Source organism: Malaclemys terrapin, chromosome 9 (genome assembly GCF_027887155.1).
Source record: "Malaclemys terrapin pileata isolate rMalTer1 chromosome 9, rMalTer1.hap1, whole genome shotgun sequence".
Classification (NCBI taxonomy): Eukaryota; Metazoa; Chordata; order Testudines; family Emydidae; genus Malaclemys; species Malaclemys terrapin.
The window spans coordinates 64,665,203-64,679,715 of record NC_071513.1 but is presented as its reverse complement, the minus strand read 5'-3'; the positions used below and the strand labels follow the sequence as shown (position 1 = coordinate 64,679,715).

Genomic DNA, 14,513 nt, shown 5'->3' with positions numbered 1-14,513 from the left:
ATCCCCCCCAGCCTTCGTTTGGTCAGGCTAAACAACCCAAGCTCCTCTAGTCTCTTTTCATACGACAGGTTTTCCATTCCTCTTATCATCCTAGTGGCCCTTCTCTGTACCCGTTCCAGTTTGAGTTCATCTTTTTTAAACATGGGAGACCAGAACTGCACACAGTACTCCAAATGAGGTCTCACCAGCGCCTTGTACAACGGAAGCAGCACCTCCTTATCCCTACTAGATATACCTTGCCTAATGCATCCCAAGACCGCATTGGCTTTTTTCACCGCCACGTCACATTGTCGACTCATAGTCATCCTGCGGTCTACAAGGACCCCGAGGTCTTTCTCCTCCTCCGTTACTTCTAACCGATGCGTCCCTAGCTTGTAACTAAAATTATTGTTAGTCATCCCTAAATGCATCACCTTACACTTTTCAATATTAAATTTCATCCTATTTCTGATGCTCCAATTCACAAGGTCATTCAAGTCTCCCTGCAGAATATCCCTATCCTCCTCCGAATTGGCAATACCTCCCAGCTTTGTGTCATCCGCAGACTTTATCAGCCCACTCCTACAATCGGTTCCGAAGTCAGTAATAAATAGATTAAATAAAATGGGTCCCAAAACCGAACCTTGAGGAACTCCACTGGTGACCTCCCTCCAACCTGACAGTTCACCCTTCAATACGACCCGCTGCAGTCTCCCCATTAACCAGTTCCTTATCCACCTCTGGATTTTCATATCGATCCCCATCTTTTCCAGTTTAACCAGTAATTCCTCGTGCGGTACAGTATCAAACACTTTACTGAAATCAAGGTATATTAGGTCCACCGCATTTCCCTTATCTAATAAGTCCGTTACTTTCTCGAAGAAGGAGATCAGATTGGTTTGGCACGATCTGCCTTTGGTAAAACCATGTTGTAATTTGTCGCAATTGCCATTGACCTCAAGGCCCTCAACTACTTTCTCCTTCAGAATTTTCTCCAGGACCTTGCACACTACAGATGTTAAACTAACAGACCTGTAGTTACCCGGGTCACCTTTTTTCCCTCTCTTGAAAATAGGAACCACATTAGCTATTCTCCAGTCTAACGGAACAACCCCCGAGTTTACAAATTCATTAAAAATTATCGCTAAGGGGCCTGCTATTTCTCGCGCCAATTCCTTCAATATTCTCGGATGAAGATCATCCGGTCCGCCCGACTTAGTCCCATTAAGGTGTTCAAGTTTGGTTTCTACCTCGGATACGGTAATCCCCCCTCCTGTATCCCCCTCTGTCACGCTGCTAATATTCCTGATCCCTTCATTGGCCTCATTGAACACCGATGCAAAATATTCGTTTAGATATTGTGCCATGCCTAGATTATCCTTAATCTCCTCTCCAGCTATAGTCTTCAGCGGTCCCACTTCTTCTTTCTTTGCTTTCTTCCTATTTATATGGCTGTAAAACCTCTTACTATTGCTTTTAATTCCCCTCGCAAGGTCCAACTCTACACGGCTTTTGGCCTTTCTCACTCTATCCCTACATGCTCTGACCTCCATAAGGTAAGTTTCCTTATTGATCCCTCCCCTCTTCCACTCTTTGTACGCTTTCTGTTTTTTCCTAATCGCCCCTTTGAGACGGTCGCTCATCCAGCTCGGTCTAAATCTCTTGCTTACTAACCTTTTTCGGGATACAGGCCTCCGACAGCTCCTGCAGCTTTAACTTAAAATAATCCCAGGCTTCTTCTGCCTTTAGATCCATTAATATGTTTGCCCAATCCACTTCCCTTACCAGTCCTCTTAATTTGTGAAAATTAGCCTTTTTAAAATTATAAACCCTAGTCTTTGACTTAATTCTGTTTCTCCTTCCATTTAGTTTAAACCGAATTAGCTCATGATCACTGGAGCCCAAGTTGTCCCCTACAACCACTTCCTCGACAAGGTCCTCACTACTCACCAAAACCAAATCCAAAATGGCCTCCCCCCTCGTCGGTTCTGCTACCACTTGATGAAGGAATTGATCAGCAAGCACATCTAGGAACATCTGAGCCCTATTATTACTACTAGCATTTGTTCCCCAATCTATATCTGGGAAGTTAAAGTCCCCCATAATTACACAGCTCCTATTAGTATTTACTTCCCTAAATACATTAAATAGTTCTTTATCCATATCCTGGGTTGATCCCGGCGGTCTATAGCACACCCCAAGCACTATCCCTGGAGAGGCTCTAGTAATTCTTTTACCCAGTGTGAGTATTGCCCAGATGGACTCCGTCTTATCTATTCCATCAACTATTATTTCTTTACAGCTTATCTCACTATTGACATACAATGCCACCCCCCCACCTTTACCTTTGTTCCGGTCGTTCCTAAACAGCGCATACCCTTCCATACCTGTATTCCAGTCGTGACTGCCGTTCCACCACGTTTCAGTTATTCCTACAATATCCGGTTTCAATTCTCGGACCAGGAGCTCCAATTCCTCCATTTTGTTACCTAGGCTTCTCGCATTGGTGTATAAACATCCTAATGTATGCCGTTTAGCCTGTCTCCCATTAGTTACGCAATTTGTTACAGACCTCTTTCTGTTCATCCCCCCTCTCCTTCTTATGTCCAATCCCATCCCCCTGGCTATATCTCCTCTTATCTCATCACTCGCCTTTTCAATGTTGGAATCTGGCGTGGAGATTAACTGTACATCTCCCAACCGTCTCCCCCAACTTCCTAGTTTAAAGCTCTTTTGATAAGATGAGCCAGCCTCCCTCCCAGAATTCTATTTCCTTCTCTACTCAGGTAAAGTCCATCCCGTGAGAACAGCTGTCTGTCCCCGAAAGCCTTCACAGCTGAGAGATCTCAGCACTCCCCAGTGCATAGATGAAACTGCTAAAATGCTCGTGGGAGCTGTATGCACCCCAGCTGCCCAATCCTTCACTGTGGTAGTCAACGGGAGTTTTTCCATTAACTTGAATATAAGATCAAGCCTATATTGAGTAGTGAATAGAACCTCAATGGGTGGAATACTAGTTTCTCAATGTATGGGCTGTTATCCAGCCTAATACCCTATAAGCCAATTTCATGCCCTTAAATATCCCTTGATTGTATTTCATATTTGTTGCTTATAAAAAATACTGCAATAACTGTCCTTTACAATCATACAAATCACCTTTTAAATCCTATGGGTCGAGATATAGTTGGCCAACGGAGTTTGGGTTGTTTTGGGATCTGATTGGTGATTAGACAGTGGACCTCTGTCTCCAATTCCTTACTCTTTTTCCAAGCAGAATATTATTTCATGTAACTTTTCAAAAGAAATTTGGGTAAAATACCAGAAATAAGTGAAAAATTAAATTTTTCATCTTTAATAAGGATCTTCATAAAACTTCCATTTGTTTTTGCTTTTCCAGTTTCCCCGGAGTTAAAGCTGCTTTGCGGAGCTGACATTCTGAAGACATTTAGTACACCTAATCTCTGGAAGGAGGAACATATTAAAGAAATAGTAGAAAAGTTTGGTTTGGTGTGTATTAGCCGTGCTGGCTCTGACCCTGTTCAGTACATCAGTGAATCAGAACTTCTGACTCAATTCCAGCACAATATCCACCTGGTCACAGAACAGATTCAGAATGAAATCAGTGCCACGCATATACGGCATGCTTTATGCAAAGGACTAAGTGTGAAGTATCTCATTCCAGATTCTGTCATTTCCTATATTAAGCACTATAATATCTACACAGAAGAGAGTGAGGGAAAAATAAAGGGGATTTAACTTCAGCCTATGAAAGTACGCAACACAACGATAAACACACTAAATTGATTGATGTCGGTATTCCATCAAACGGGGAGAACACAATGGCATTTATTTTTGGAAAATCCCTGCAAAAAGCACAATCTTTGTGTATGGAGGCAAGTGAAATAGGTTGTAGGGAGCTGCAACTAGCTATATTTCTGAAAGTTTGTAGAATAATTCAGAAAAGTTTTTATATTACTACTGAATTCATGCTTTCCTAAGCTGTGATGTGCAAAGGGCTATCGGTTTTAAGATCTCCACTAAGAGTTAATTTACATTACATTTCTTCTGTTATTAATACAAATATTAAAATCTTTAGTTATTGTTGAGGGATTCTTGTCGTGACTTAAATGATCTCAATGGCGGTAGTTAGTGCTTTCCTATATTATAATCCTCTAATACCAGGAACTGTTTCAGTTTGAACGTGTCTTGGCCATTTGCAGGCAGTGAGAATAAAATTGTCATATTTCTTTCTCAGGAATATTTTCAATAAACTGGTAAAATGTACATAGTTGTTGCCACATTTCTACTTTATAGGATCCTGAAAGAAAAATGATTTCACTGTATCACACAATACCGTTCAATTTTGTGTATGTGTATATGTTGGCAGATCAGAAATCAAGCCCTGATTCAGGAAGGCACTTACGCGTGTGCTTAAATCCCATTAATTTCAATCCAGCTCATAATGAGACATTTAAAGGGGGTTCTTTGCTTTCCTCCTGAGTCCAGTATATGCTAGCCCAGTCCCCTGGAATAATTTAGAGCAGCTGGCTGTCAAAAGCCTGAAGCTATTGATATAGCAGCCCAGCTATAAGGGAGCCCCAGCCATGCCCCCTATGTCAACATCAAGAAGAGGGAGCAGCACTGGAGATTTTACACTCTCTTTCCTTGCATTCAGGTGAGAATATCTAAACAACTCACTTGATTCTACTGTTCTTGTTCCCTTTCCTTCTGCAAGAATAACCCCTAGAGATGTCTCAGCACTTCTGAAACCTAGTAATGCCAGCCAAAGTTTTGAAAGATTTTGTTAATAATTTATGGGAAGTGGTGACATTTATCTACCGCTTTCCCTGAAGTAATCTCTGAGTTTTCCCAACTCAGCAATCTGTAGATGTCCTGTATAAAATCATACAAATTCAATACAATGATTGTTCACACTGTATGCTCTTTTGGTGTCATGGGATTCATTTTAACAATGAGATTGTGTTTTGCATTGGCTTTCATAGCACACACATGCTGCATTCTACTTTGTGTTTAATGCTTAGAAGTTTGCAATAAAAGAGGATATTTTCCAAAAATCTGTTTCCTCTGTGCCTCATATGGGAAGGCCTAATTGATCTGTGTCCCCTGGATTACTGGACAGCTCACAGTTGAGAAAATACTTTTAAGGAAAAAGAATAAAAGAAACAACAAATGCAGCATTAACTGATGATGTGATATCAGATATTGTTGGTTATAAAATGTGTTTGGTTAGTCAGGTGGCTATACATATTTTGAATGGTAGCAACATTTTGTTTGCCAGACATAATTACATAACTCATATAGTAGCTAGATCAGGGTGGGCAAAACACGGCCCACGGGCCGAATCTGGCCCACCAGCCATTTTAATCTTGCCCTCGAGCTTCCACTGAGGAGTGGGGTCTGGGGCTTGCCCTACTCCGGCACTCCAGCCAGGAAGCAAGTTTGGGGGCCACTCCACGTGGCTCCTGGAAGCAGTGGCATGGCCCCCCTCCGGCTCTTATGTGTAGGGGCAGCCAGGGGCCCCTGCTCCGCACACTACCCCCGCCCCAAGCGGTGCCCCCGCAGCTCATATTGGCCGGGAGCTACAGCCAATGGGAGCTGCAGGGGTGGTGCCTATGGACAGGGCAGCGTGCAGAGCCGCCTAACCACGTAGAAGCCGGAGAAGGGACATGCCACTGTTTCCGGGAGCCGCTTGAGGTAAGCACCACCCAGAGTCTGTACCCCTGAGGCTCTCCCCACGCCCCAACCGCTTGCCTCAGCCCTAATTCCCCTCCCACCCTCTGAACCCCTTGATCCCAGCCCATAGTACCCTCCTGCACCCCAAATCCCTCATCTCCATCCTCAGCTGGAGCTCTCACCCCCCCCCCCGCTCCCCACTCCACTGCCCCAGCCAGGAGCCCCCTCCTGCACCCCTTCTTTCTGGCCCCACCCAGGAACCTGCACCCTCCACCAGAGCCCTCACCCCCTCGCACACCCCAAGCCCAATTTTGTGAGCATTCATAGCCCACCATACAATTTCTATACCCAGATGTGGCCCTCAGGCCAAAAATTTTGCCCACCCCTGAGCTAGATACTATGTTGATGGGCATCTTGTTTACTACTAATAAGAAAGTCTGATGTAATTTGAAAGGGATATGGTTTTTACCTAAAACAGTGGGTTATTGCTTAGTATAACTGTGCAACTTGAACTGTAGTGTTTCTATAATGAATAATGCAGTGAAAGTAGTTAAGGTGCCTACTGAGTAGCTGTTCCTTAAATGTCACAATGGACGCGGTAAACCATTCGAATGCATTGCTCCATGTGCTGGGCTAACATCTTACAGATCCTGTCAAATTCAACTTTGCTGTAGAAGACTCGACAAAAGAAAGGGAGGGAGGGATTGTGTAAGCTGCACTGCCTCAAGAGTGGACTCTGGAGCACTGTGGCTTTGGCTGTGTTTCAGTGCATGTTAAGCATGGGGTAGTTAGTCACGGGGTAATTTAACCTCTAATAGTGCAACCACATCGCTATTTTGTTGTATCCCGTATCAGCGCTGGTGTTGTATCCTGTGAGAAGCATTACAGTTATCTGGGCACATATTGCAAGATTCAAACAATGCACTGTGCCAATCTATGCTCACATTGGCAGGTGTTGTGGGACAACTTGTCTGCCCTCTCTGGTGTCTGCATGCTGATACATGGGCTTGTTAGTGGCCATTTTTCTCCTGTATCAGACACCAGACGTGAAGATGGAGAAACTGCAAGTAGGACACTGAGCGGGAGCTGAGCAGAGTGATAGTCCACTTCCAGTCACAGGCTATTTGGAAGGTACTGGAGAATCATCATGTCTTGATTGTTGTGACTGTCCTTGGCTGCACATTTTCACTGTACTTCCCTCAGTAGCAATACGTTACCTCTGGATCTGCCCCATAGCTCAGGGAGTGGTCGCTACTATATGATGTAGCACTGATAGAGACATGTAGCTGTTTAATTTCCATATTTACATAATCTGAAATGACAAGGTTATAAATTAAAATGACCTTTGGGTGTTGACATGCATTTTATACTTACAATAAAGCTTGGTATGTACTATGGAGATCTATCTGGATATGTCATTTAGCTCTTCGTTAGTTCAGCTCTTTGTAGCAGGATACCCTTTGCAACATGAGTCAAGATAAAGGGTCAAGGAAGACATTTGCTATGTTATTTGCATCTGATTTCAGATGCAGTTTTCCCACTCCAAAATCAGATTGACTACGCTCCCTTTGTCTCTGTTGCAAGATTGGAGCTGGAGCATACATGTCACCCTGTTGCATCAGGATGTTATGTACAATTATTACATTGTATTTACTCCACATACATCTTTTCTGAAGATCCAAGAGGATATTCATCTGTTCTCAGTGAACTTCCAATGCCTGAGGGATCAAGAATGATGTTAGCCTGGTTGCCCCTGCCCACTGTTGCATTAGGAACATACGAATATAGTATTTGCAATACTGCGTCATGTCACATTGGTACAGCAAGTCTGTTTGAAATGTCAAGCAGCTACTTTTACATGATGCTTTCCAGGTGACATTCCACCTTCCCCTCATAACCACTGAGCTTATCATGCAGTGCTGTATATTTAGGGAAAACATTTCTTACTGGCGGTGATTTAGCTTCTGTCCAAAAGCATGAGATCTGATTATCTGTATTTCAGCTTGCACAACTACAACTGGTATACTTGGTCATCAAATTCTCTAGCCCCTTTTAAAATCTAGCTGTGCTGTTTAACTTTATGAACTCTTGCATTAGTGGATGCCACAGGCAGGTTACAGCTTGTGTGAAGTGTTTTATTTGCTTTTAAATTGACAGCCATGACCTGTCCCTAAGTGTAGGAAGATTCTACAATCTCAGGCTACTTCCTTCAAGCAATGATCTATTATTGTTTGAATAATCTGGTACTGTAGCACTAACTTTTCACTTGCTCACTTCAGCTGTATGTAATGTCTCCTGAAATGCTTCTTGTTCCAGTGTCTGAACATGGTTTGCATTCCCTTAACTAACAGCACGCTCTGATTAATAAAGACATGCAGCACTGATGAAGACATAAGATAACTGGAATTGGCCATTACTCCCTAGTAATAACCTCTGCTGAATAATGACTGGCTTTTCCTGAGCCATCAATTCACCAACCAGTCAATATCTGGCATCACCCCTCGCTTGAAGATGACTGTATAATCATGGCTTATTACTAGACTCTAAAACAGAATACACAATTACTTTCACTGGTAGAGTTTGTGTGATCCTCTTCTGAGGGGAAGAGATTAAAAAAACACTGAAAATATTCTCAAATACTCCAAAGAAACAGGATTTCAATTATCTGCAGAAGCCATCCAATATGTCCACTATACCCAGCCACCTATTGTAACGTCCATCCACATGCCTAAACCAGCCATCTTATTTTCTAAGCAGCATAAAAGGGGAGGAGTAATGTGGATAAAATGGATACTCAGATAATCAGTGGCCTTACAGCCATTGTATGAAAGGTGAAAGTTCCATTCCATTTAAATGAAGCCATCCTGCTGTCATTATAAATCTAAAAGGTTCAGCTTTGTGGAAGGATTTAATGGTAACCCTTCAGCGGTAATCGGATTAGAGAGGCTCGTATAACTGCATGGTCTGAAGAACAGATAAAAGAAACCAGAGTTCAAACTCACCACAGAGGACAGACATTGAGCTGTGTGGTACAGAATCAACTCGCTGTTCTGAGGCTTTGGTTTTGGCGATCATATACCCCAGAAATGCCTGCAAATTTCAATGGTTACTGGAAAATGCTTAGCAATGACAATTTTGAGGAGTATCTGAAAGCACTGGGTAAGATTCCTTTCATGTTTCTTTAGCAAATAATCAATAAAATGCCACCTATCATAGTCTTGGGTTGGATTTGATTTCTTCTGGGATAGTCACAGCCACAATTTTCATGCATTCTTAAAAAATGCTTTCTTCAAAAAATATGATTACTTTCTTATGCAAAGTTTTGTTTGATTTGCTTTAAACGACCTGTTTGCTTTTTACCTTACTACCACTAATCTATGCAGAGATTCAACTACAGAACTTTAAAGGGCAAGCAAAATTTATTCTCTCAACATTTAAAAAAAAAAATTCAAGAGAGGAGAAAGTGAGTGTATGTAGGTGGAAAGAAAACAAAATGTGCTTGATATAAAAGTTTGTGTGTATGCAGTTGGCAGGGAGGCACGTAAAATGCTTATTTCTATAGAAGTAGCATTTTTAAGTAATCAGAATGAATTTGTTCAAATATCTCAGTAGGAATTAGTAATGTCATGTTTCCTTTCATCTGTTTGTTTAGAAACACACGTTTGTTGTGGTAACAAATGTAAAGGGTACAAAGGTTTTTTCCAAGTAAGCAAATTAATTCACGTGTAATGAACTTTAGTAAAACAGCCAGGGAACTATTTATTTGTGTTTTGGTCTATCCCAATCCTCTCAAGTTGTACAAGTCTTGTATTGTTGTAGATTTGTGGCTTTACTGCAGATCTTTTTTTTCCGTTTTGTTTTCAGATGTAAACATTGCTGTGAGAAAAATTGCCAACTTGCTAAAACCTGACAAAGAAATCATTCAGAATGGAGATCATATGATCATTAAAACGCTAAGCACTTTTAGAAACTACATCATGGAATTTGATGTAGGAAAAGAGTTTGAGGAGGATTTAGCAGGGGTGGATGATCGCAAATGCATGGTAAGAATTAGAACTGTTACTATTGCATGACAAAAAAGATTAGAAATAATTAGTAATAATCCTAGGTCTTGCAGCGGGATGCAGAGGCAAGACATTTTCATGTGGTGGTTCTTAGAATTTTTGTATTTGACAGCTTCATTTAGACAGGGCTGCAAACTGTTTTTAGCTTGTCTTTACAATAAAGAAATGTTAATGTTAAACTTGAATGTGAAGCTATTTATTTTATTAAAGAACAGGCACTAGGTTTAAATTGTCTCCAGTATAAAGTAATTGTAGAGTGATATTTGCTATTCAAAAAGTCATTAATAACCAAATTCTGCCACTCTTATATTGAGTAATGCTTCACCACAGAAGCAACCCTGTGGGGTAATTTACTACTTAATATGAGCAAGGGTGATTTCAGTGGGGTAATTTACTACTTAATATGAGCAAGGGTGACAGGACGGAGGCCCCTAATGTTTAGGAACTGGTGCCTTCCCCCCCCCCTCTCTCCCCTCCTTCCCCCACTTCTATGGTGTTGATAAGTTGCATAGTCAATTGCTTGACCACACTCTGGTTTGTTATGAAATATATTCAAGAGGCCATAACCAATGCCAGTCAGGTTTATTGCTCTAGGCCAATAATAATAAAGTACAGGGAAAAGGTTCTATATGGATGATACCATTTTCCAGGAAGCTGTCTCATGCAGCATTGTTACATTCACCTTGCACAGAAGGTGTGCTCCCGAAGTTACACCCCTAAAACCATCTTTTTATCCCCTACCTGTTTACCAGTAAAAGGTACTGTGTATGTCATCTGAAACTAGATTTAACTGATCAGCTTTCTACCTTATTTTTCTGGTAGCATGATGTACCCCTTATTTTTGTTCTGAACACACATGTTTGAGGGACTAAAGAACATGAAGACACCTCCTAGGTTTGTCCTAGGGTAGCTAGCTTGTGAGGGGAACTCCCATTCTGTTGCTATAATACAATAATCACATGTCCTGATCCTGACAGCTTTCCTATCTACCTAAGCCATAGTTTACTTCAGCTATGCAAAGTGTTATGAAATACTTAGCATAAGTGAACAGGAATATAATAAAGATATAGGCCAATTTAGACTGTTTAACTGCTATATTTATGCTTGGTAATATTTGTGCTTAATATATATGGTGTGGATAATACATGTCATCAATATAATATACATGTAAGTAGCCAGCATATATTGGTCAACAATGGAGAGTTTCACTACACTACAGACAGCAGGCTTAACACATCCATTTAACAAGACAAAACCAGAGCAAATCTTACAGTAGGTAAGTGGCTCCAAGAGCTCTCCCTTGTGAGCTTTTACAAAATATTGTCTCTGGCAAGAGGTATCTCATGACCAATAATACCAATTAACAGAAAAGGCTCAAGAATATCAAGCTACTTAGCTGAGTCAGAGACTGGATGTTATCTCTCCCATTAGTCCGAGGTCATGACATCTCTGCAATCTCCCAAAGCGCAGGAATTGCTGACGAGCTAAAGAAAATTATTTTACCAGCCGTTGTAACAGGGAAACAAAGCAGAAATGAAATAATAGGCTCCCATTCTTAAAAAAAAAAAAAAAAACTGGTCACCTCTATGACTGATCAATATTCTTTTCTGATATCAGGATGTAGATGTTTACTTTTGATCCAGCAACGGCAGGAAAAGGAAGGTTTATGAGATCCAGTGAAAGGGAATGGCTAGATATGTGGCAAGCCACTGCATGGGCCCGCTAAACCTTCAGTATTCTTTGCTTCAGAACCCAGACACCAGGGGTGAAAAAGAGTATTATATCTGCCATAATTGCCTTGGTAATAGTGTAGTTTATAGTTTAGTGCTTCCTATGGAATTATAAATGGATTATTTTTTTAAAGAATGAGATCCCAGCTCTCCTACATCATAGGAGAGTTGCACACTGGAACTGTCTCAGCTTGTTTTGCTCTCCATGCCCTGAGAACAATATGCAATGTGGTGCCAACAGCCTTTGAGTGACTAATCACTAGTCTCTGGGCCAGATAGTTTCTGACCCTGGCACAAATGAAGGAGGGCACAATAAGCACAGGGACTGTTCCTGCCTAGTGTTCCTGGGGGCAAGTCACTCTAAAGGGAGCAGGAAGAAGGTGGAATTTGGCCTTGATTCCTTCTCTCTTCCACACTGGCATGAGCTGGGAAGGTGAGCATGGCTTCACCTTCCAAATAGATGCTGCATCTTGCACACTTCCCCGGTGTGCTGGGAGGGATTGTGATTTGAGTATCCTGAGAGGAAGGATGGTTCAGTGGTTATGACACTGAACTGGGACTTGAGATAACAGACTCCATGTAGGACCTTGGGCTAGTCACTGAATCTCTCTGTGCCTTAGTTTTCCATCTGTAGGCTGGGGATAATACCTCTTTTTCTCACAATCTTAAACAGACAAGGCAAGGAGTGGAAGTTCTTCAGGGAAGACACTCTCTCTTACTATGAGATGTTTACTGGGACCTTTCGGCATTATGTTAGTACCATTAGTAAATGATAATAAAAGCACTACCTGGCCTTGTATGAGTGCTTCCAAATGAAGTAAAATCAGGAACGTGCTGCAAGCACAGCTGTGCAGCAACAGAAGAGGATTAGGGGAACTAAGAAGGGGAAGAACTTACCCACAGTGGTGCACTCCATTCACGTAGAAGGTTCCTTTTCTGTTGCTAATGCCTTTTCACATCTGGGAAACTAGGCTGAAGCCCAAGTAAATAGTGTTTCGATAGAAAAGTGGTTCAAGTAAATCCTACACTGAGATGATGTACTAGAAGCATATTTCAGAGATACTGCCTATGAGGTATCAGAAAATTCAGTTTTGAGAAAATTCTTGTTGGTAATATGCATAACTGTTTTGGATGTAAGCATCTAATGTAAAACTTCAATGTTTTGATGATATCTGTTATAAATAACTAGGTAGTTGCAGTGGTTGTGAATAACATCTGTACAACAACTCTCCTTTTAACTAACAACTATTATTTTCCTAGATCTTATCTGCATGCTCATTCCCCGACTTCTCAGGAGTGTTGCCAACTCTTGCAATTTTACCTCACAATATTTAGTGTTTCTCTTAAAGCCCCAGCTCCTGGAATCATAGGCTTATATCAGAATCCCCTGTGATGCCACTAGTCCACTGTATGTAGATTATTTTTAAAAAGCAGATGAATTAAGAGATACTATAAACAGAGTAATTTATATTGGTACAAGATAAAGAATTGGTGAGACTTAATTGTGAACACTTAGTTTAGATTTTGGTCATATTTCCATAGGGAAAATGTTACCTTGACAGGTTGTGGAGTAGTTAAAATAATTCCAAATTTTAATAGCACCTGTGATGAGGAAAGACTAAAGAAATTGAGCTGATTCTTATTAGAGAACAAAGACTTTTTGATGTGGCTTAAAGGAGGTACAGAATGTCACGAGTGGGGTTGATATTAATAAGCTAGGTGCTTCATCGGGGTTTTTTTCCTTATACTCTGCTAAAGCATCAATATCGATCACTGCTAGAGGCCAGACTGGGCTTGTTGGACCAATGGGTCTGATTCAGTATGGCAAATCCCACATTGCTAGGAAAACATGGAAAAACCGAGATGGGTTTATTGCTGATTTAATCTGGTCTTGCCCCTGGGTCTCTTTTGCACCCAGCCTCCACTAGGCTGTGCCAAGATGGTTTTATAAAAAGCACTTATTGGACATCCCCCATGATGACTGCAGTAGTAGTATCTAAACAGACAGTAGCAGTAATCACTTGAACATCTCTGGGACACAAGTAGCCAGCAGAGAGGGAAATTCTTCCTGTGATAAGGCAATTTCCTGCAATATCATTGGGAGACCTTTGATGAATTAAGTTTAAATATCTTTCATGATCATTGTTTTAAAATAATGGTTTATGTATGATGTGTTCTAGGCCATGGGGGAGGGCTACCACCCCTCTTCCAAGAACTAAAAACAGCGGGTGGTGATCAAGGCAAATCAGCCCAGTTGTAACCTCACTACAGAGGTACCACCTCCTGGGAAGGCTCACATATACTGATTCTCCAGAGACCAACAGACAAGAAATGACTCTGGGATAAATAGTCTGAGTTTAAACTGATCCAGCAAATGGACAGGACCTTCTGTTCAAAGAAGGGCCCCAAATCCTTAAGAAAGGGTTGGAAGGACTGACACCTACTCGAGTCCTTGTTGGAGTTGGTTGATTTCTGGTAAGCTTTTTAGAAAGTGTATGGGTTCATTTATTGTTTTTAATAGGTTTTCTCTGCGATGCGTTCACCTTAAGAATAGAGTGCTTGCTTAGAAAGAGCTGTGTGATAACATGTAACTTTATCTTTTTGAGAAATGCAATCAAGATGCCTGCATTCACATGGGTCCACAGCAGAAATGTATATTTTCACAGTATTTTCCCTCTGCTGTTGAGTTTTATTACTCGGATTTGACTTAATCTGTATTACTCACAGAAAAAGTCTTTACCTTTACTAATTATCGGAGCCTTAAATTTGCGAAAGGATGTGTCTATTCTGCATGTACATTACAATAGTTTAAAGCAGGGGTTGGCAACCTAGGGCACGTGTGCCAAACATGGCATGCAAACCGATTTTGACTGGCACTCTGCTGTCTACCTCGGTCCTGGCCCTCAGCCCCACTCAGCCCTCCCGCCCACCGCTCTCCCTTGCAGGGGCAGGAGGCAGAAGCTTGGTCCTACAGCAGCCAAGCTTCCCTCCTCCTCCACTTCTTCCCCCAGCATGGTGCTTTCCTCCCCTCCTCCTCCCTCTCCCT

At 41.6% G+C, this 14,513-nt stretch overlaps 1 protein-coding gene across 6 annotated transcripts in view; it reads left to right on the top strand.

Moving 5' to 3' along the window:
- Positions 1–14,513, top strand: part of LOC128843068 (retinol-binding protein 1) — a 123,908-nt gene that overhangs the window by 86,984 nt on the left and 22,411 nt on the right. For 2 of the 6 annotated variants that reach the window (XM_054039578.1, XM_054039577.1), the window contains one exon: positions 3,377–4,918. In XM_054039578.1, the coding sequence (XP_053895553.1) occupies positions 3,377–3,735 (359 nt within the window). In that variant the 3' untranslated portion in view covers positions 3,736–4,918. Of the gene's footprint in view, positions 1–3,376; positions 4,919–7,688; positions 8,833–9,537; positions 9,717–14,513 lie in introns of those variants that run through there. The other 4 variants (XM_054039580.1, XM_054039579.1, XM_054039581.1 and 1 more) reach the window with 4 other exon arrangements.